The sequence below is a fragment of the Microchirus variegatus genome (genome assembly GCF_963457635.1).
Source record: "Microchirus variegatus genome assembly, chromosome: 5".
In the NCBI taxonomy this organism is placed as follows: Eukaryota; Metazoa; Chordata; class Actinopteri; order Pleuronectiformes; family Soleidae; genus Microchirus; species Microchirus variegatus.
This window is the reverse complement of record NC_139806.1, coordinates 17,472,733-17,493,395: the sequence shown is the minus strand read 5'-3', so window position 1 is coordinate 17,493,395 and position 20,663 is coordinate 17,472,733. Positions and strand designations below refer to the sequence as shown.

The window sequence follows — 20,663 nt, the reverse complement described above, 5'->3', positions numbered from 1 at the left end:
TCCCACGATCGACAAAAAGTTTTTACTGCCTTTATTTTTAAATTGTTGTTTGTATTTGTTATTTATGCTGTCTGTATGGGGTGCCAAAGACACATTTCAATACGGTGGACAACACATTAAATCTAACTTACATGATTGAAAAATGTATTAAAATCAACAACATCAAGCAGTACACTCTCCATTACTGACCATTGTACCATTAACCGCTAAAATGGCACTTAACCTTTCAGCAAAATTCTTGTAATAGTTGTGAGAATGCTCTAATAACACATACAGTTTTTGCTGAGCTGGGTTAGATGCGATGAGTTGATATCAAATTATACACACAAGGAAGTTTGCTTGAGAAAGTTTCAGTCGATAAAAAATCAATGAGGGATGCAATATAACATGAACCCTGGCAAATAAGAACTTCTAATACTTGAATGTTCAATTGCCATCCACCAAATGTCTAATTTCAGCAATGTGTTGGTATTTCAAATTAGAATATGTTGGCTTGGCAATTTTCTACTGTGGCAGTAATTGGTGCCATAAAATTCAGAATTAAAGCATTGTATAAGTAGAAGGTGATTAAAAAAAACACTCTTACCTGTTTGATTTGGGTCATTACAGTGTCATTGCCAGAGTGCATCAATTGCCTCTCATCCCCTTCCTTCTTCCTCTTCTTGTAGCGAGATGCAGGTTTCTCTCCTCCTTTCGGTGCTCTCTTGTTCCTCCCTTTCTTTTTCTCCTGTTCAGGGAGCAGAGGACCAGGAAAGTCAGGTGTGCCATCTGAGTAAGCCTGAAGACCAGAAAAAAAAAGATGCTTATGCATGAAAAAGCAAACAAACACCTAATGACTCAGGTCAACTTGTGTCACTTGTGTGTTAAGGCCTTCAATATAGATGTTTTACCACATTAACGTTGCAATTATTTCTTTAAAAAATTGCAACAATGATCTAACCATCATGTGCCCCCACATCTGAATCACGGTCTGCCTATGACTCCCCATGTTCATCGCCCCCCTCGTCATTCTACAACGGCATAAAAGACACAATGACTGACCCCATTGCTGTCCATAGAGCTTTGCCGAAGCAGGGACTTGCAGTCCACAGGCTCCTCCTCCTCCGAGCGCAGGCTCTCCTCTAACCTATGCTGGGGTAATCCAGGAGGGGTTGTAGTCTTGTTCTTCAGAAGGTGTTTTAATAGTTCATTACCAGCTTCACCCTTGCTTGGACTTTGCCCAGCAGGGAAGGGAGACATGCTTCCTTTACTACCCTCCTCCTTCACGTAGCTCATTTCTGAGCCGATTGACCCATGACATTCGCTGGCATCAATCTGCTCCAGCTTTATGTTATTGAGGATGCGGTCATGCTCCTGTGCCTGTGCCTTTGCTAGGTCTGATAAAAGACCAGATTGTCCAGACTGTCCTCCTCCAGAAAGCTGTCTTTCCAGTTCTGAGTGACTGGGCGTGGAAGATCCTAGTAATGGGGACCTTGACAAGTCTTGGTCTCCAAAGAGATGGGTGTTTCTGGTTGGAGTTGAGGACGTGTCAGAAACGCATGGTGTCAGGGGGGCCGTTAGGTCTGAGTGTGGAGTTGAAGGTGTTTTGACTGAGTCTGCATCATCATCTTTCTTCTTTTTGCGAGTCCTCTTCTTTTTTCCTTTCTCATCTGGGATGATGTTGGAGTAGAGCTGGATAAGAGACTGACCTGAACCTGGAAAGTTAGATGGCAGAGGTGTAGAGGAATCAAATGGCAGACTCTCACCTGGCATCATTCCTGGGCCACTGAACTGACGGGGCCTTGGTTGAACTTGAGGAAAGTTAGGTGCTTGTAGGGGAAGATTGTCAGGCCCAAAACTAGGTCCAATATCTGGGGGCATCATCCCATTGCCCATCATAGCTCTCCTTTCACCTTGCATAAATCCTCCAGGTGGTGAGCCCATTCCTGGCTGCATGCCATGCTGCTGGGGAAACACAGGTCCCAGGGGCTGTTGTTGTAGAGGAGGCCTCTGAGGCTGCATGAAGTCTTGAGGAAGCTCTGCATTATAAAATGGCATCTGAGAGAGAGGTGCCATGTTACCGTCTGGCCCCATCATCCCCTGCTGTTCCATTTCCATGCGGTGTTTCAGGGCTCTCTGTCGTTCAACTTCCTGCATGAGCTGCACCCGTTGCCTCTCCTGCTGCTCCCGAAGCCTCTCCCTCCTCTCCCGCTCCTGAAAGCCTTCACTGAATGGGTTGTTGTCATCAAACTTTACACCACCTGCTTGCATGGGTTTTACCCCACCTGGTGGAACTGGTGTTGCCTGGGGCTCCACAGGCATTTGTGGGTGCTGAGGCATGTTACCCATTGGCATGTTCTGATGGTGCTGCCCTGGATTTCCCACAGGTACCTGGGGGGGCATTATCGGTTGCATGCCTGGTCCACCCATGGGCATGGGAGCACCTGGATGCCAGCCAGGTGGTGGGTTGGGCATACGTGAGGGTATATTTGTTTGGCCAGGATGAAGTGGCATCTGCATCATAGGGTTCATGGGAGGCTGGACTATTGTTGGTCCACTGGGGCCCATGCCTGCAGGACCTGGCATCGGGTGCATCCCAGGCATGATGGGTGTCATACTGTTTTGCTGTTGTTTGACTCTGTACTCCTCGATAAGTTCAGCATGCTCCTTCTGCTGCTTGCGGATCTGGATGGGGAAAAAGGATGTTCATATAAAATTTGACAGCTTTAGAAATTATGCATTGTTTGAATAGTGTTTTATCATCTTTACAAGACAAACTTATATGGGACAGGTTAACTCAAAGATTAATCCGCAGCTAGAGAATTCAACTTCATAAAGCCACTGTTGTGAAATAGGATCATCTGGAAGCTTTTGTTAAATAGCCCTTCTCTTCTCGGGAATAAAAGCAGTGTGTGCTTGACCGGTGCTGTGGAAAATGCGCTTTTGAAATGTGAATTTGAATAAAATGTATAGCTCAATGCATGTCTTACTACATTACCAGTAGTAGAAGGGTGGTCTGACCATCAACCAAAGCATTTGCAAATTAGTAATGTAAAGGAATATGAACAGTGACCAAAGCCAACTAAGCCCAAGGAAAAGAAAATGGCACCCACTTTAGCACCTCAATGGCCACTCATTCAATTGAAGGCAACTCTACAGCAAAGAACTAAAAGAAACACCCAACATAATGGGTGGAATGCATAAACCACATTTTGTGAATGTGGTCCAGCACACATTCAACAACAGTGAACATTTGCCTGTATATTACCATTACGGTACTCAATGTGAGGTGAGAAACCTAACATTGGCCTGAAATGACTGAAAAATGTATTGCCTAAGCAAGTAAAATACACAAGTAGAGTATGTAAACAAAAGTACAGTGTTACTCTTTCAAAATCAAAATTTCTTAAAAAGAAGCATTTGAAGGAGAAAATAAAACTGGAGAACAAAAAATCCTATTTTGGATCCTGGATTTTGGATCAAAACTGCTAATCATGCATGAAATACAATATTCTCCATTTGTCTTATTTTTCACAGTTTCGTATTTCCCAATACACCAGAATGGATACTAGCACTGTATCACTTCCCACTCGTAGACCAAGTAAATATATTCTAAATTTTTATAAAAATATGATTGCTAGACATTTGCCCCAAAAAGCATGATCAGAACCCCCTTTTATGTTATTATTATACCAATGATGGTGTGATTAAATGCAACTTGGTGCTTGAAAAATATATTATTTTGTGTCTGTGAGAAATTAAAATAATTTGGTTAAAAAAATTACACATTTTCAAATGACTGAAAACTATACTGTTGAATATTGTTAGTTGCATGTGGCAAGGTGTCATATTTGACCCAATCACTAAGATAAAACTAACAGGAGGAAAAAGGATAATGGATGGGTGGCCTTTATGTGGAATATGTAGGGTTATGATATAATTCGGTGGTGGAGCCTGACAGGCCAAGCATTTACCTGCTCCAGTTGTTTCTGCACTACACCCTGCTGCTCTGTGACATGTTTGAGCTGCTCAGCATCCTCCTCTGGGAACTCTCTCCCTGCCTTCTTTGCCGTTCTCTGTTTGGCAGACAGGGCTTTCTTAGACTTTCTGTGAGCTCCAATCTTCTCTTCCAGAAACTTCTGCTGCATTTGAAGTAGTTGCTGAGTCTCCTGGAGCCACTCCTCATACTGAGCCCTCTGAGCATTGTCTGAAAGAAGAAAAGGGCTCCTTCATTAACAATCTGAAGAGCATAAAAAACAAACATCTTAACTTTTCTTTTTCTGTCTCGACACAACCTTCAAACCCAAAAAGTTGAAAATGCATATAATGTTTTTTTTTCCCCAGAACTTACTGACAAATCCTGGTCCAAAGTTAGGAGGATTTGGTCTCACAACTTGTGTCAATTTCCCATCCTGAAAACAAGTTTGACATTGTCAAATATGTGGAACTTTTATTTTATAATTATGATAGTTTTGATGTAACATTGAAGAAAAATAATGATGGCATTACCTGTCCAACAACTTTTGGAGGAAGTGGCGTACTTTCAGGACAAGGTGGAACAGGACCAGGACCAGGACCAGGACCAGGAACAGGACCAGCACCAGCACCAGCACCAGCATCAGCACCAGGACCAGCACCAGGACCAGCACCAGGAGGAAACCTATAATGCAGCAATATCACAGTCATGCACCATTTCCAATCAATCCATCAAACTGTTGTGCACAATATTATGTACATAAGTGTACAAATTATTATGTTGGTGCTATTATTCGTGTTTACTAGTAAAGAAGGGGAGCTCAGCTACCCTGCATAGGACACATGCTCTGAAACATCGTCCATTTTTGTGATTTTCTGCACAATAAGGTTCCTGAAATAAACAACCTAATAATATTAAAATATATCAACATGTGTTTATTTGCTCATTACATACCAATTTTCGAACATGTCAATGTCTCCACTAATAGTGGTGGAGACGAAAACATTTTTTTTCGTAGTACTCCGCACTTCCGTGTGTGTGTGCATATGACATGATATAGTAGTGTGCCACTGCCATCTGAAAGTAGGGCTCCCCCAAAAGGTCCCCGTGTAATTGGAACACTGCTGTTATTGCTTTGAATCAGTAATTTAAGAAATTCAAAAGTTTTTTTTTTTTTACCTGTTCATGACTACCGGAGGCATTCCCATGTTGTTCTGAACCATGACTTTGTTGATTCCTTTCAGGGCAACCATTTTCGCTTTCATGATGGGGTCGGTGATGGCATCAAAGTCTACAAATAAATCAGTGCACTCTAAGAAATAATCACAAAAACAGTGATCATCTTGAAAACATAAACCTATATGATGATATGTAGAAATTCTGACCCAAATAATTTACCTATGTTGGGGAAGAAGGAGTCACTGGAACGCTGTCGTATCATGGCTTGCATCTGCCTTTGCTGCTGTTGCTCCTGTCTCTCCTGGTCTAGAAGGTCTTGCAATAGGAGTGGCTGCTCCTCCAGCAGTAGAGGACGATGTAGCTGGCCATGCTGACCCAATGCCTGGTTCAATGCGGCTTGCTGGGCCTGACTCAGACTGCTCGGGTCTACTCCAAGGGTTAGCCCAACCTGGTGGTCTGCTCCAAAGCCAGTCATAGAGGATTCTCCGGCAGTGTTGTCAGATATTGTTTGACTCATTGCAAGTCCTGAGGTATGCTGAGTGTCAGTGACTTGGTTCTGCTGGGGCATTAGGTTACCTCCATGACTGACAGATTCAACAATTTGATTTAATGACTGCTCCTCAGGCTGCTGCTTAATGAGTAAACTAGAAAGGACTGGGGTGGAGTCAGAGAGCACTCCTTGCTGGTTGGTCGTTAAGGTGTTTCCACCTACCACCTCAGGTTGTTTTTGACAGTCTTTGACCTCTGTTTTAATTTCTTTACCAGGTGCTAAAGCAGTAGAGTCCTGATTGCCAATGGCTTCCAGCTTGACATCACATAAAGACTGCTCACTTGAGGCCTCTGATTTTTCCAGTGCTGAAGCTGAACTGGATGAAGCTTCAGTTTCAGTTTTGTTAATGTCCGTAGTAGTGTCAGCATTATCGTCCATGGGATCACTGAGATCCAGTTCCTCGTTAAACAGGTCTTTCTTTATGTCATCTAAGTCAGGATCTGTATATGCAATGATGTCAAATTTCCCAGATGTTAGGAAGTCATCAAGGTGTAGGTCATTTGTCTCCAGGTCTAGGTCTTTACTATCTTCAGGATCCAAATGTAGGTTTTCCAAGTCAGCATCCACTAAATCCTTCACCTCTACATCCTCAAGATCTTTAACTGCAGATTCCTCTGCATCCAATTTCTCATCCACAGCTTCACTGCTGGGCACTGAGACAGACTCGGTGTGGCCAGCAGGGGGTGCAGTCAGAGTCATTGATACCATCATGTTCTGGGTCTCATTTGATGCAGGCTGGCTCATGGATCTCATCAAAGGAGACTGTTTGAGTGCATTGTTAGCTGACATTTGACTTTGCTGATGAAGATTGTCCATGCTGGCAGATAGCTGCATATGGCCAGCCTGGCTGGACATGTGGTCCATCATCCTGGACCCCTGATTTAAGGGAAACCTTGAATCGTGTGCACCTGGAAAACCTGCTGGCCTTTGAACCTGCAAGTTGGAATCACTGCTGCTTCCTTGCATAGGACCTGGTGGAAATGGCATGCGTGGCCTGTTTTCTGCAGCTCTGTGTCGCAGCTCGATGAAAGGCTGGCCCATTATGTTGTGCTGCTGCACCGGCATTCCACGTGGTGGAAAGTGCTGGGGTATTCCAATGGGGTTGCCTCCCATGCTCTTTGCCATTTCCGCAGACATGGAGCGTCTCATTTGAGGAGGAACATCCTGCATTGGATGATGGCCCCGGGGGAAAAATTCTTGTGCCCCATGTTGTCCGATGACGCCAGGTGGAAATGCAAACCTAAAATAGGATAGAAATAAAAGATTAAGTTAATTGTTGAGTTAAATTACAGACTATTTAAAACATAAAGTTAAATAACACAAACCTTGGTCCCTGATGTCTCAAATTAGGATCCCCAGGATGTGGGCCCCGAGGCATTTGCCCCTCATTAGGGAAAGAGATGCGTGGATCTCCTGGAAAAGGTCCAGGAAACCTCATTGGCCCTCTAACAGGTCCTTGTCCAGGATAAGGTGGAGGTGGTCGGTTGAATATTTCCCCCTGGCCCTCCAGAGGCCAGGGTCGTGGTGCTCCTTGGGGCAGGGTGGTACCAGTAGGCTCCTGAGGGCCCCGCTCCTGTCGTATTGCACTCCTTTGCTGCTGCTGCTTGAGGATTAGTTCTCTAATTCGTTGTCTCTACAAAACACAATGACAAGTGTTATTGTTTTTCCATGAAATGCTGATGCATACCTGCATTTCTGAAAACTTAGTTTCCAGTTTCTACATCCAATAGGTTATCACTACCTATGTTTTTCTATCCATTACACTTTCCACATTTATTTTTGTATTGCGTGTGCATTAGGCTAAACTGGATAGCTGTGCAATGACAAACTTAGGCATTATTGTACTATTCTACTAATATATTCTATACATATAATGAATTAGATATAGACCATAGAACAGTAGTGGATTTTACATTTTCATTTTGTTTAAAGATGGTCATGTGTGATATTGGGTTGAATCTGTATCTGTAAAAAGTGTAATATTTTATCCATGTTAACTTTTGGTTTTATGTCCTTATCAAGGCTTTACGCATAAAAAGGGGGTTCATTAACAAGGGTGATCATTTGACTGTCAGCTTGTATTGTTGTACAAAATCATCAACTAAGATTCTGATGAATGAAATAATAAAAATATTCATCTGTCATTGTCAAACACACACTACTGCTTGTCATTATATTTATTATTAATATGAATTAGTTTAAATTAGAATTTTAATCATGTGTGTATGAAGTTTAAGACTTAAACATCAATGTTCACACACCTGTCTGAGTCTCTCCTCAGTCTCAGCAAGAGCACCACCATGAGCCTCAGAGGATGCACCAGGTATGTGTGGGTTGTTTGACAGCTGGCCAGGCTCTTGGGGGACATTGTTGCCCACACCTGACTGATCTTTCATTTCCATTTTCTCTGTCGACTGAGGATGGGGAGTCATGGGGGCCTGTTCAAATGGGTCGTGGCCAGGTGTTTGACCAGGTCTTCTGGAGGGGGACTGAGTAAATCCATCTTCAGACACACTTGAGTGTTTTGGTGTTTGAGAGCCTGGGTGAGCAAAAGGCTCTTGGTGCCTTCCTTGAGGTGACTGGAAAGGATCCTGGCTTCCCATAGGCCCTGGCCTTGGCACTTGTCTGCCGAGTCCATCAGGAACCGGACCAGGACGTGGGGTACCTGGAGGCTGGGCATAGGGGTCATTAAGCATTGGTCTGGGGGTCCCAGGTTGAGAAAACATATCGCTACTTCCTGGCCTTGATGTCCCAGGTGTGCTAGTAAATGGCTCTATTGCCCCTCTCTGGCTACCTGGTGACTTGGAAAACCTCTCTCCAACTGAGGGCCGTGGAGTACCTGGTGGCTGAGCATAAGGGTCTACTGAGTGGGATGGGGACATCCTCTGTCCAGGGTGTGCCTGATGAGTAAACTGGTTCATCCCACTGGAGCGTGGAGTAGCAGGAGCCTGTGAGTAAGGGTCTGAGGATGGGCTAGGGGTGTTTGATGGCTGGCCATAGTTGTCATGTGGACGTGGGGTGCCAGGGGGACGAGCATAGGGTTCAAAAAACGGACGAGGTTGAGCACTGGATTCATTAAACTGTCTCTGGTTAACTGCGACCTGAGAAAAGGGATCAGTAGCTGGCTTGTTGGGACCAGAGGGTTGGGCAAAGGGGTCATATGTAAAGTGGTCTGGCCTTGGAGTGGAAGGTGCATGAGCATAAGGATTTCTTGACATTTGAGTCATTGGTCCTGGTTGAACAAATTGGTGCCCCTGTGGGTGATGCTGGCTCATTCTAGGAGGACTGGTGAAGTTGTCATTCCCAGATGGTCTTGGTGTATGCAGAGGTTGAGCAAAGGGATCATTCTGTGGATTCTGGGGGAATCGATCAGAAGGATGAAGACCTGGTCGGCTGAATGGATCCTGAGTCTGAGGAGGGGGCATAGGTGTTTTGAACAGAGGAATTGAGCCAGACTCATTACTTCCAGGGATTGGTGTTAGTAAAGGCCTTGAATAGGGGTCAGACAAAATCATCCTGTTCTGGGCCATACGTTGATACGCCTCGTTCCTTATCATGGGCCTTGAGTAGGAGTCTCTACCTGGAGAACCCATTGGGGGTCTTCCTTGGGCAGCCTGACTGGCCCTGGGTGGACCCATGGGCTTCAAAAAAGGGTCGATTTCTCCACTTGGCCTTGGGGTGTCAGGAGGTTTGGCATAAGGATCACTGCTCATGGATGTTGGTGAGCCAAAGGACTCATGAGCAGGAGATGGTCGACCTCTGTCCTGCTGCTCCATCAAGGAAGTGGGGGATTTGCCAGATTCCACAGCAATTCTACGACACGCATTTGGCCCAAGAGTCGGAGGTCTTGGGGTTCCAACCATCTTGGCATATGGGTCCCATGGAGATGAAGGTCTGGAGCCAGAGGAACCTGGAGAGAATACCTGTGGGGACTGAGGTTGGGAAGAAGGGCCAGATGGAGGGGGAGGAGGGGGTCTTAAGAACACATCCTCTTGAAGGCCTGAAGTGGGCGTTCCTGGTAGCTGTGGCCTGGCAAAGGCTTCTTTAGAGTTGAGCTGCTGCATGGGGGACATGCTGCCATTGCTGGGCTGGGAGGCTGGGCTCTGGTTTCCACTGATGTTGCCATCTCCATCTGACTGTTGTTGTTGCTGCTGTTGTTGCTGGAGTTGCTCATTCTTAACTTGCTCCAATTTCTGTGTGGCTTCAATTTTGGCTTGCTGTTTGCTTTTCTGCCTCATTTGCTGTTAGAGGGGCACATCGGAAAGAGGAATTAGACATCAGAAGGAACACAGCAAATATCAGTTTCATGCCAAAAATGAACTGGACCTACTAACCACCAATGTCATCAGGGTTAATGTGGAGGATAGTGAAGATGTTTAGGGAGCTTTACTAAAACACCACTTCTTAGCTGTCTTAAAATAATGTGGACCTGCCGCTGCATTCCCTGACTTCATTGCATACACTCTTACCTGTCTAAACTTCCACTCTTGTTCATGCTCTGACTCTTTTGTTTTCAAAGGGTCTTTAAACAGCAGTTCTGTGTCTAGTGGTATGTTGGGATCAAACACCTCAGGGGGCTGTTGCTGTGGATGATGCCTCTTCACCGTCTCATTCGACATCTGGACTTTGTTGATGCGCAGGGCTGCTCGGTTATCTCTTGCCTTTTGCTAAACAGCAAATCAATCACAATTGCAAAACAAAACACATCAGACAAAAATACTTGCACAATATTGCAGAAATAAGAATTAGCTCTGCATGCCTGAATCTCAAATTGCTGTACTGGGGTAATTTCACTTAATCCAACATAACATACTAGAGCATATGATGTGTAAAGTGTGTAATATTAAATCCTCTTTAACAACATTTGCTTTAATATTTAATTACTGTAATCGGATGATAAAACAAAACGGTACTTCAGTACTGGCAGGAAACAACGTCAGGTGATGACATCTACTGTCCCTCTCCTGAGTCCAACTATCACATAGTGGGCTTTACACTCAATCACGAAAACAGGAACTATAACATTCACATTTTACAACCTCCCAACATGCATTGATTGAGCATCAATTAGCATCAGCACCAATTATTCTGGATAAATATAGCAGGATAGCAAAATAAACAGCTACGAAAGAGAACTGCCACCATGTGACCTTTGATCAAGTCTACATCTGTAAAGCTGGTTCTGCAAGATAAAATGACTTGTGGTAAAGTTCATTCCTAACACCATACAGTTTTAACACTGAGCGAAGATTCCAATCATAAATCAGTTTCTGAGAATGGCTGGATTTCCAATTGCATTGACAAAAGACAAGAGGCCAGATGTCATGCAGGGATCTACATACTAATGTCAATACAAATAGCAGTCACAAATTGATACATGGACCAAAGAGTTTAGGTTTTAAAAGAGTTGAAAAATAATAATAATAATAATAATAATAATAATCTTACCACATATGGGGCCCTATCTTGTGAACTAGCTTTCCTCCAAAGTTTTGCAATTTGCTTTACTCTTGTAGACCAATCTGTGAAAAGAAAGAGTAGTTGGCAAACCAACATTCTCACAGAACATCCCAGGGTATTTTTTAACTGTGCGACAGTGTGGACAAGGGTACACTAAACGATACAGATGAAATGAAATAAAAATAAAACACAAAATGAGGGAAATCAACTTTACAATAATCTACCAACCTGGATATTCCTCTTTGAGATTGGGAAAGTTGACATTGGTATACAGGACTGGTGCAACAGTGGCTAGCTCTCCAAGGGTCTCCTCCTTCTCCCACTTGAGTGTGCTCCTTTGGGCATTTGACATGGCTTCAGTCTCAGCCTCGGGCAGAGATCCAGGGGGTGTCGGGCCAGGGCAATGGGCAGGGGAGAGCCATGGACCTACTGCCTCTCTAGGCATCTGATTAAACTTTCTATCCCTGTAACAACAAACACAAAAATGGCCATGAAGTCACTAATGCTTGATTTTTCAGAGGAAAGGGGAAAATGTATCGTTAACAATTTTGGTGCAAGACACATTACCTTGGATTGTCAGAGAAAGGCATACGGTTAAGGGGGGAGAAGTTTTCTGGGATACAGGGTCCTGCTCCTGGATTTGTGGGGAAGCGCTGGTTTGGTCCCATCATACCATTGATCATTGGCATCCTTGGAAACATGGGATTACCTACACATATGAATTTGTAGAGTTGGGTTAGATACACATCATTCAGAAACCAAACAGTCAAGGGCTATATATCCGATGATGACAAGTTGATAAATGATGTACCTGTGTTAGGGTGAGGCATGCTAGTACCAGGTGTGGCAGGGTGAGGCAACTGTGGTGGGGGAGTTGGTTGGCTTGTGCTAGGGCTAAGGACTGCTGTGAAGAGATCCTCCACGTCCTTACCTTCCAGCTCTGTAATACAATGTGACAACACAATGCGGTTATGCATTAATATCCATGAAGGGTTTAGTGAAAACATGAGTATGTGCGTTTACATGAGTAAAAAGCCCATTATAATTAATTATATTATGATGGCCCATTACTTTAAAAAAGACACAACTGATAAAGAATTTAAAGAATAATGTATAACATCGTCAATAGTACATGGTCTGTGAAGGTTCTCATTTATCCTCAGCATTGATATCTTAAGGAGCTCAGATACATCGACAACTGGATTTTACTATTCAAGACACACGATTAGAGAAATAATTGGATTTTGCTTAAATGTATTGCTGCTATAATACTGAACCATGGTCCAATCTGTGACAAAAAAAGGAGATTCACAGGTGAGTCGTATTCATTTCCGTGGATTAACACTGCCTAAAAGTTCACGGTTCTACAAAAAGAAGGAAAGTACAAACCTGGAATTTTGTAAAGTTTGCTGAGAATCGATTCTGAAACAAGACAAGAACCAGAAAAGATAATTAGCCTGATACAATCTTATATAAAACTTTACAATAACAGTTATGTGCTGGATGTCTCCTTCACTGACCATCAGTGACCATCTTGTCTAGCTCTGGGCTAAGAATGCCGTCCAGGGGTTCCTCAGGGAGAGTTCGAGGTGTCCTCCGGCCAGCCTGACAGTGGGGAGCCACTGGGGAATTGTCTGACAGGGGTCCAATGTCCAGCCCAGCTGTGGAAACACACACGGACATAGAAAAACAAATCACAACATGTATGTGAGCACTCACACAAACTTAGACACGCACACTCTCAAAGCAACCAAGAAAACATCCAACCAAGAACATGATTATAATTATAAGTTTGAAGTGAGTAAATGTTTATTGACTTAACAACCAGTGGAATGCAACCAAAACTGAGCTGTATATGCTTACATCTCCTTGGGGTGCCCATGTTGTTTAAAAAAAAAAGTGTTTTTGGAAATGTGAGGAGACAGAAGGGTCAATACTAATTCTCATTTAAGATACACAAACATGTGAATGTTTGCAAAGGAAAATATATCCTTATTTAATACTTAGGTCTTTTGTAATAAGCTAGTTTAGTTTTAAAAAGCATTTTAAAAGTGCTTTATGAAAACAATTTAAAAAAATGTAATACATGAAGATCACATTAGACAAATTCAAATAATAATAATATATTTGATGGCCAGCGAGGAAGCGCAGAGCTTGATTTATTCTCTGTTGCATGTGCTCCTGTTTAACCGTCTTGTGTTGCAGACAATATACTTGTTTGATCGTTTACTGGAGCATTTAAATGAAAACGTCAAACAAAATAAGGAACAATTTTCAAAAGTGTGGCGCACTGAAGTACAAATCAGGCTTAAAGCTGAGGATGAGTGGTCTGGAGGTGCAGTGTGATTGAAGGTGCTATGAGATGTGGGTTGGGGTGAGACCATGGAGGGCTTTGCACTTTTGAGTAATCAAAAGTCAGCAGAGAGATGTGGGGATGGGAGTGATACGCGATTTCGGACTGGTTTTTCCTGGGGAACCTGGCTGCTACATTTAGTCCAATGTGAAGATGGGAGAAGGATGCTTTGCTGAAGTGTGAGAGGAAGATGTTATATGTTAAATTATATTATTGTGTGAATTAATTGTCCATTAACTGAATTTGAAAAACGATGTTTCACAATCTGCATTAACCATTAGGACTATAAACACAAAAATCCTTTCCTATGGTTTTCTTTGTATTTTTTTTAATAACTTCATCACAAAGCCGTCTACCATCTTGACAATGTCAATCTGTACCGGAAATTCATTCCATCAGCCCAAGATATATTTTCAGCTGAACAACTTTATTTATTTTAACAAAAACCCAAGGCTTATTTTCATCCAGCCACAGAACTATGAAGACAAGACCTTCACCATCCTCAGGACTTGGAAGGACAAAGCATCTGCTTGTCTTATTCCATCAGTTTTAACTGCTATGTTCTTGAATAGCAGAATGTTTTCTTGCCATCTTGAGGGTATATTCAATTAAGCAGCTGTGAATTAGTTTATTAAGTCTTTCAGAAAATGTTACAACTGTGAAAGCATTGAGAAGACTCATGAATAAAGACAGATACAGTGTAGACATCTGAGGGAATACTGTGCACTGGGTCAAGTAAGTACTAAGCTCTTTATGAGTGTTACAACAGTCTGAAATGGTGGAGAAACACCAAGTATAAAGCAGCTTATATACATGCACACTTAACTCAAGACACACATTGTGAGAAAGGAAGAAAGCAAGGGATTAGTAGGCCATAGCACCCTTACCAAAAGGAGGTGAGCCGTCAACCTGGAAGGGGCAAAAATCAAGACCTACAAGAACCCAAAACCAGATAAAATGAGTGAAAAAATTGTGAAGACAGAACAAGCACAACACGCTTTAGACAATGAAATCAAAAAAATATAAAACCAAGAATGAATAAAACACATTTTCAAAGAATGTGATGATTAAAAAAATTGTAAGTGGTGAAAGCAAAATAAACGAGAGGAAACGTCTGAACTGGCAGCTTAGGATTTTGTCTACCCATGACTAAGTCACTACGAATATATTCTTAGTGCTGTGATTGGCTGTGAGATATATGACGCACCAGAGTCATTGCTTGGCTTTCCGAGCATTCCCAAGATGTCTGCATCAGTGTTCAGAACCTCAGACAGATCAACTAATGGTTCCTCGGATGTCTCTGTAAATGAAAAAAGGAAGAAACAAAAAAGAAAGGAAACAAAACTGTCACAAATCATAAAATGATGGTGATGTTGAATGGATTTGAGAGTGTGATTTGGAACCAATGCCTTGGAGGCCATGTTTAGAATTTGATCTGGATTTCAAAAGGAGAAAAAAAAACACACTGTGTATATAGAATCATCACACTGAAGAACTGAAATGTACTTCATTAAGTTGTTCTTTTCGAGAAGGACAATCACTACCTAATATAAACTGTTTACACCTGCATACCAAAATACAAAATCGCTGTTCTCCATCCGAGACATCATTGGTTCAGTCAATACTGTTGTTCCAGCTTTGAGAGTTGATAAATGCGAGTCTCAAAGCTTTGTACTGTTTGAAAGTTATACAAACATGATTTAATTTGAGGGAGCGAAAAAGCACTCTGTCTTTGAAAACAGTCACCTAGTTAAGCAGACTGTTTTTTAAAAACCCTGTGCCTTTCTATAGAGTTTGCGAGTAGCATAACATAGACCTCCTCAATCTTCGGTGTGCAAATTAGCGTCAATAAATCCTGGTGAACATATGCTGATCAAACAATGACAAGATGCTGTAACCATCACCGTCTGCAGCACAAATATGTTAAAACACAGCTTGTATGCCTACACAACAATTTTTGTGTTTGAATTTAGCTATGACAAGTGGTGTAAATGGTGTACTCAGTTAAAATTGTTTCCAAACTTCAGTTTATTTGGTATTTTGAATGGTTTATAGACTCTCTGATAAACCTTCAACACTCTGCCTTGAATGAATGGGTAAAATAAAATGTGTCAGCAGGATTGAGGAAACATGTCAGGGGACCACCATCATATCCAGTTCTTCCTGTATGACATTGGTTTTGGTCTTGGTCGTGTTAGGTAATGACAAATGAGGAAAAAACATGCATAGAGGGAAGAAACTTATGGACCAAGAAAGATGAACATAAAATACTTTTTTGTGTTGATTCCTTCAGCCCTGGTCTAATCCAAACATTCTTAGTTCTGTGGCCATCCCAATGGTTTTGATTCAGTGCATAAACTCATGTCTTGTACTGATGTAACAAAGTAACGTGTATACATACGTGCTGCTGTGGGTCTGGTAGGAAGAGATGTTGCTGAGGCACTGAGCAGAGGGTCTGAAGAAGAGCCCATGAAGCCGGTAGTGTTGTGCTTCCTCTCCACGTGGCTCTGCCCTTCTTCCAGCAAGCCTGATTCAACACCCTGCTGCCTGGTCTGCTTGCTCTTGTCCAGCAGGTCCTTTCCAAAGAATGCCTCCTGATCATGTCAACACAGAGCACCGTTTAGAAGACATCTTGGTATTCACATTTTTCCTTCAAAAACCTTTCAGGACAGCTTCCTTGTCAATGTCAAAATTATTCAGCATATGCTGAAAAATGTCAGACAGTGAAACCAAAAGTCTTATTTTGTGCCCACTTCACTTTTGTCCTGACCTCCCCCATTCACTTATACCCAAAACTCATCTGCTGTCCCCAATGACATGCTACTTCAGCTCCACGCTGCACCAAGGCATTAAAAGCCCAACATGTCACAATCTCAATAATTAATGACATGTGATTCATTGTGTTGGACCTTTAAGTTAGACTGAACAACCCTCCCCCCTACTGTGGCAGGATACAAAATGGCACTGACAGCTGCCAGTGTCTTAATGCACATAACATATCTATGTTTTGGCCAACACAAGGTGACACTAAGATACTGGCTTGAGCCTAGGAGCACTGAAGTCATCTCCAGTTAAGATTTTATGTTAGTTCACAACCAGGACAAGAGCAATTTAAAACACAAGATGACAGAAAATCCTCAACTGCAACTTCATTTAAACTAAAATTACATTGGTGTTGATACATTTTGTGAAAATATATGATATCAATGACTAACAAGCAGTTAAAGGATATACAGGGACTCAAGGCTAAAATCCTTTTAAATCCCTGCTGTGTTTAAACAAGATCATTAGTTACACACCATGTCAATGGAAGGTGTGCTATCAAAAGAAACAGACCTGAAGATATGTGGGAAAGGCCTCCTCCAGTTTTGTTTTCTTCTTCCTGTAACGTTTCTTTATTTTTTCTTGAACTTCTTGCCCAGGGGGCATCTCATCCACAGGGGTATCAGGCAGTGCTTCAGTCCATCCTGGAGAAAAAACAAATAAAAAACATTGGTACTGGCTTTTTCAGGCAGATGTTATGAAATTAAAATGTTAATTGTAGGGCTGCAACGATTACTCGAGTAACTCGATTACAAAAACTCTGCCTCGAGTATTCGTTTCCCATCTCGCATGTTATGCGGCCTGTTCAGCGCAGAGATCATTGTTCCACACGGACTGTTTTAGCAGACGCACACCTGGATTTCAGCTGGCGCGATGACAGAGAGAGAAATAGCCCGTAAAAGGCAGAAAATGTCCAAAGCCAACAAGACCTCAATGATTCAGTATCTGAGCCGAACGGCACACGCTGACGTAATCGTTGATGTTCGCTGATTTAATGTAGTTTACAGGAGCTTAGAGCTTACTGTATTTGTAGCGATGTACTGACTCGTGATGCGATTTGACTAGATGTGATGCAAACACGCACACACAAATTATTATTAATATTTAATTAAAAATCAAAAAACAACAACAAAAAAACAGATTACTCCATTAATCAGGGAATTATTGGTAGAATACTCAATTACAAAAATATGTGATAGCTGCAGCCATAGTTAATTGACAGATGAAGGGAAGAATAGGATATAATTCTATAAATAGGATACATTATTGCCATACAGACCCTCATCTTTTCCAGTAGGATTCTCTGACACCGATCCAGAAGAGTCTTTTCTGCAGAGGGGTCGTTTGGCCTTGCCTGGACCTTGGCCTGGACGGCTCCTCTGGCGAACCATGAAACCACCGATGCCTTTTAGGAAGAAATTAGACATTTAACATTAACAAATCGACCAATAAAATAACAGTTTCATGTCACAGATTAAGCATTGATTGATTTTATTAATTGTCAATTGATTCTATTCAGCATGAATGATCAAAAGCACTCGGTAGTGCACTCTGTACACCACAGGCCCAAAGTAAGATGGCAGTTCTTTTTAAGAGCTACAGCGTGTACTGCACCATTTTACGCTTCAGAGGAGCTGTCTCCTTCAATCGAGTGCCCTACCCGGCCGGTACGGTTTCCTCTTCCTCTTCTTGCCACCGTCGGCCCCCTTGGAGTCGTCTTCTACTGGCTCTCGCTCCAGGCTCGAGTCAGACTTTGCCTCACAATCTATGAGCTCCGCCTCTGTAAGAGGGAGAGAGAAGCGAGGAGTAACAAGCCTGCAGCAAAGAGCACCTCAACACAGCGTCAGGGTCACTTTTATGTGAACTCCACTCAAAAGGACATTTGCCTGATTGAAATTAAGTTCCAGTTCAAGAGAGATTTTTTTTTTCATAGACTACATTTTTAAAAGGGAAAGTTGTGTTTAATTTGTGTCGGATAAAAAAAAAAAGAGAAACATCAGAAACCATATCTAGAAAAATAAAAATGTAATATAACCATTATAATTGTAGGGTGCAGGTGAGACTGTATAACCCTGCATTAATTGTAGTTAAGTTGACTTAATAAATTGGCAATGTGCGCATAATCTCTGTCAAACATTTGTTGGGGAAATTGCATTACCCTTTGATGTGAACTGTGCAACAGTTTAGTGTTGACATACATACAGACAAGTACTCCAAATCACTGCTATACGTCTCTGCTTGTGTGACAAAACAAGTACCTCTGTTGTCCTCCATGTCTTCATCGCGAGAATGTTCTGAGAGGGGGTCTACAGGAGGTTGAAGCACCGCCACGCTGTTCTGGTTAATGATTTTTAGCTTCAGCTTTGGCTTGGGTTTCCTGCGCCGTGAGGCTGTAGCAGACAAGCTCTGCAGTTGGCATAGCCCGGATTCTGTCAAACAAACCCCATCCTGAGTGTAGGTCCTTGACAAATCTGAAAGGACCAGAAAAAAACTCGAATGAGCATAGACTATAATAATTGGAATCAAATCATTATCTTGCAGAAATGTTTTTGATTATATACATTTTTTTTAGTCTGAGCTTACCCATTTCTCTAGCTTTTGTAATGGTCTGCATCATAACTACAGGCTCAATGGCGTCCCTGGCCTTGGTCACAACTACAGCAGCACAGGACAAAAAAGCCATCAAACAATGGGACGGGGGGGGGGGACATCATGGCTCAGGTTATTCATCTAGTTCAACCAAAAATATTAAGACAAATCACTAGTTTCCCACCTTTAGTGGTCTTAAAAGTTCGGCACATTGTGCAGTCAAAGCTGCTGTCTGCAGCTTTCTCTACATCTTCCTCTGAATGGAGACCCTGACAAGAGGCATGGAACCATCTATGGAGAGAGATAGAAAAAAAACAAGGTAAAGATAAGAGAAAATTATGTTCAAAAAGAATATGAAGCTCTTAAAGTGACAGCTTCTGTGGAAAAGCTTCTCACCTATCACACTGGCGGCACTGCACAACAATGGTGCCTTCACTGTAGTCCTCTAGGCAAATGGGACATGTTGGAAGGCTGGCACAGGGGGCACACTGGGTGTAATTATTCTGCCACTCACACCTTAGGCCTGGTGTGGTGGCACCACACTGGGTACAGGACACACACCTGCAGGACACAAGGGGGACAGCTGTTATTCTACACAGGTTACTTCAAAGACGATACCACAGAATAACTGGGCAGTTATTCTCTCTACATATACACATTACACAATATACTAGTGGGGAATCAATTTACTGAATGAAGTGTGTCCACCGCCATGAACCATGAAATATTAAATTGTTTGAGCTGGCAGTACATAAAGGCCTTACCCAAATGGAAACGGACTTTCCCTATATGATCTTTTTTGTTCTTAAAAAGTTAAACATGATATTGTTTCAATCAATCAAAAAACATCTCGGCATGCTGTAGTATATACGCCAGGCCTGCATGTGGTGTGGTAACACTGCCACAGAAATACACCAAGAAGGGAGAAAAAGCTGGAGCCTTGCACATAAAGCTTGCAGGCTGTGTACAGATGTAGAGCAATGACGAAGTTGTTTTCCCTAAATTGCGTATTGGTTGTACACACAAAAATGCATGGTGTTTTGAGATTCACAAATTTCCAAAATAGTGCTTTAGGGATCACAAAATGCCAGTTCCATGTGGATTAAAAAACAACATGAAACAAAACTTTTACATATTCTCCCAAATTTGTTCTTGCGTGTACGTGCACAAAGTCAGCCTCCTCTTGGTCATTGCACACAACACAACATACAGCTCTCTTCTATATACCAGCTTCTACTTTAACTTCCGTGACAAAGCCAAGTGGTGGGGACTGTGGTGAGAGTACCTAAGAGTGCCTAAGTCACTGATTGAAGTCTGATTAAACATATTAATATCTAAATAAACAATAATATCGCAAAAAGGTACAACTATATATATTGTGCTTGGGCTGATTACAATTGGCACAAAAAAAATATGAAGGTAAATTGTTGCCAAAATAAAAACAACGCAATTTTCAAAAACCATGTAACCCACTTCTAAGTTATTCTGGGCAAGATGGTCACCATGTTGCTCACCATTTGCACTTCCAGCTGTCCTTGGGTACGTTCTGCAGTGGAGGATCCAGGCAGTAGGTGTGATAACTGATGTCACAGTCATCACACAGCAGCAAACGGCCAGGATCTGTGGCTTGGCCACAGGCCTCGCACACAGTGCACTCCAGACAACGCCAGCCTTTACTCAGCACCACCTTGGTGATCTGTTAAAGTAAGAATGAGACATTTACATGTGGGTCTATGTGTCAAAGATGGATTAGG

The 20,663-nt window shown here is 42.4% G+C and overlaps 1 protein-coding gene across 1 annotated transcript in view; it reads right to left on the bottom strand.

Annotated features, from left to right (window-relative positions):
- Window positions 1–20,663, bottom strand: part of kmt2cb (lysine (K)-specific methyltransferase 2Cb) — a 64,915-nt gene that overhangs the window by 10,559 nt on the left and 33,693 nt on the right. The window contains exons 19-45 of the mRNA XM_083889355.1: window positions 20,424–20,605; window positions 19,306–19,470; window positions 19,094–19,200; window positions 18,904–18,975; window positions 18,579–18,791; window positions 17,981–18,100; window positions 17,600–17,725; window positions 16,834–16,964; window positions 15,899–16,091; window positions 14,705–14,797; window positions 14,385–14,429; window positions 12,665–12,805; window positions 12,534–12,566; window positions 11,956–12,084; window positions 11,712–11,853; window positions 11,373–11,608; window positions 11,133–11,206; window positions 10,154–10,351; window positions 7,946–9,925; window positions 7,010–7,317; window positions 5,354–6,924; window positions 5,135–5,246; window positions 4,489–4,639; window positions 4,331–4,391; window positions 3,954–4,186; window positions 1,042–2,664; window positions 587–778 (exon numbers count right to left, since the gene is read on the bottom strand). Coding sequence (XP_083745481.1) covers window positions 587–778; window positions 1,042–2,664; window positions 3,954–4,186; window positions 4,331–4,391; window positions 4,489–4,639; window positions 5,135–5,246; window positions 5,354–6,924; window positions 7,010–7,317; window positions 7,946–9,925; window positions 10,154–10,351; window positions 11,133–11,206; window positions 11,373–11,608; window positions 11,712–11,853; window positions 11,956–12,084; window positions 12,534–12,566; window positions 12,665–12,805; window positions 14,385–14,429; window positions 14,705–14,797; window positions 15,899–16,091; window positions 16,834–16,964; window positions 17,600–17,725; window positions 17,981–18,100; window positions 18,579–18,791; window positions 18,904–18,975; window positions 19,094–19,200; window positions 19,306–19,470; window positions 20,424–20,605 — 8,631 coding nt within the window. The remainder of the gene's footprint in view (window positions 1–586; window positions 779–1,041; window positions 2,665–3,953; window positions 4,187–4,330; window positions 4,392–4,488; window positions 4,640–5,134; window positions 5,247–5,353; window positions 6,925–7,009; window positions 7,318–7,945; window positions 9,926–10,153; window positions 10,352–11,132; window positions 11,207–11,372; window positions 11,609–11,711; window positions 11,854–11,955; window positions 12,085–12,533; window positions 12,567–12,664; window positions 12,806–14,384; window positions 14,430–14,704; window positions 14,798–15,898; window positions 16,092–16,833; window positions 16,965–17,599; window positions 17,726–17,980; window positions 18,101–18,578; window positions 18,792–18,903; window positions 18,976–19,093; window positions 19,201–19,305; window positions 19,471–20,423; window positions 20,606–20,663) is intronic.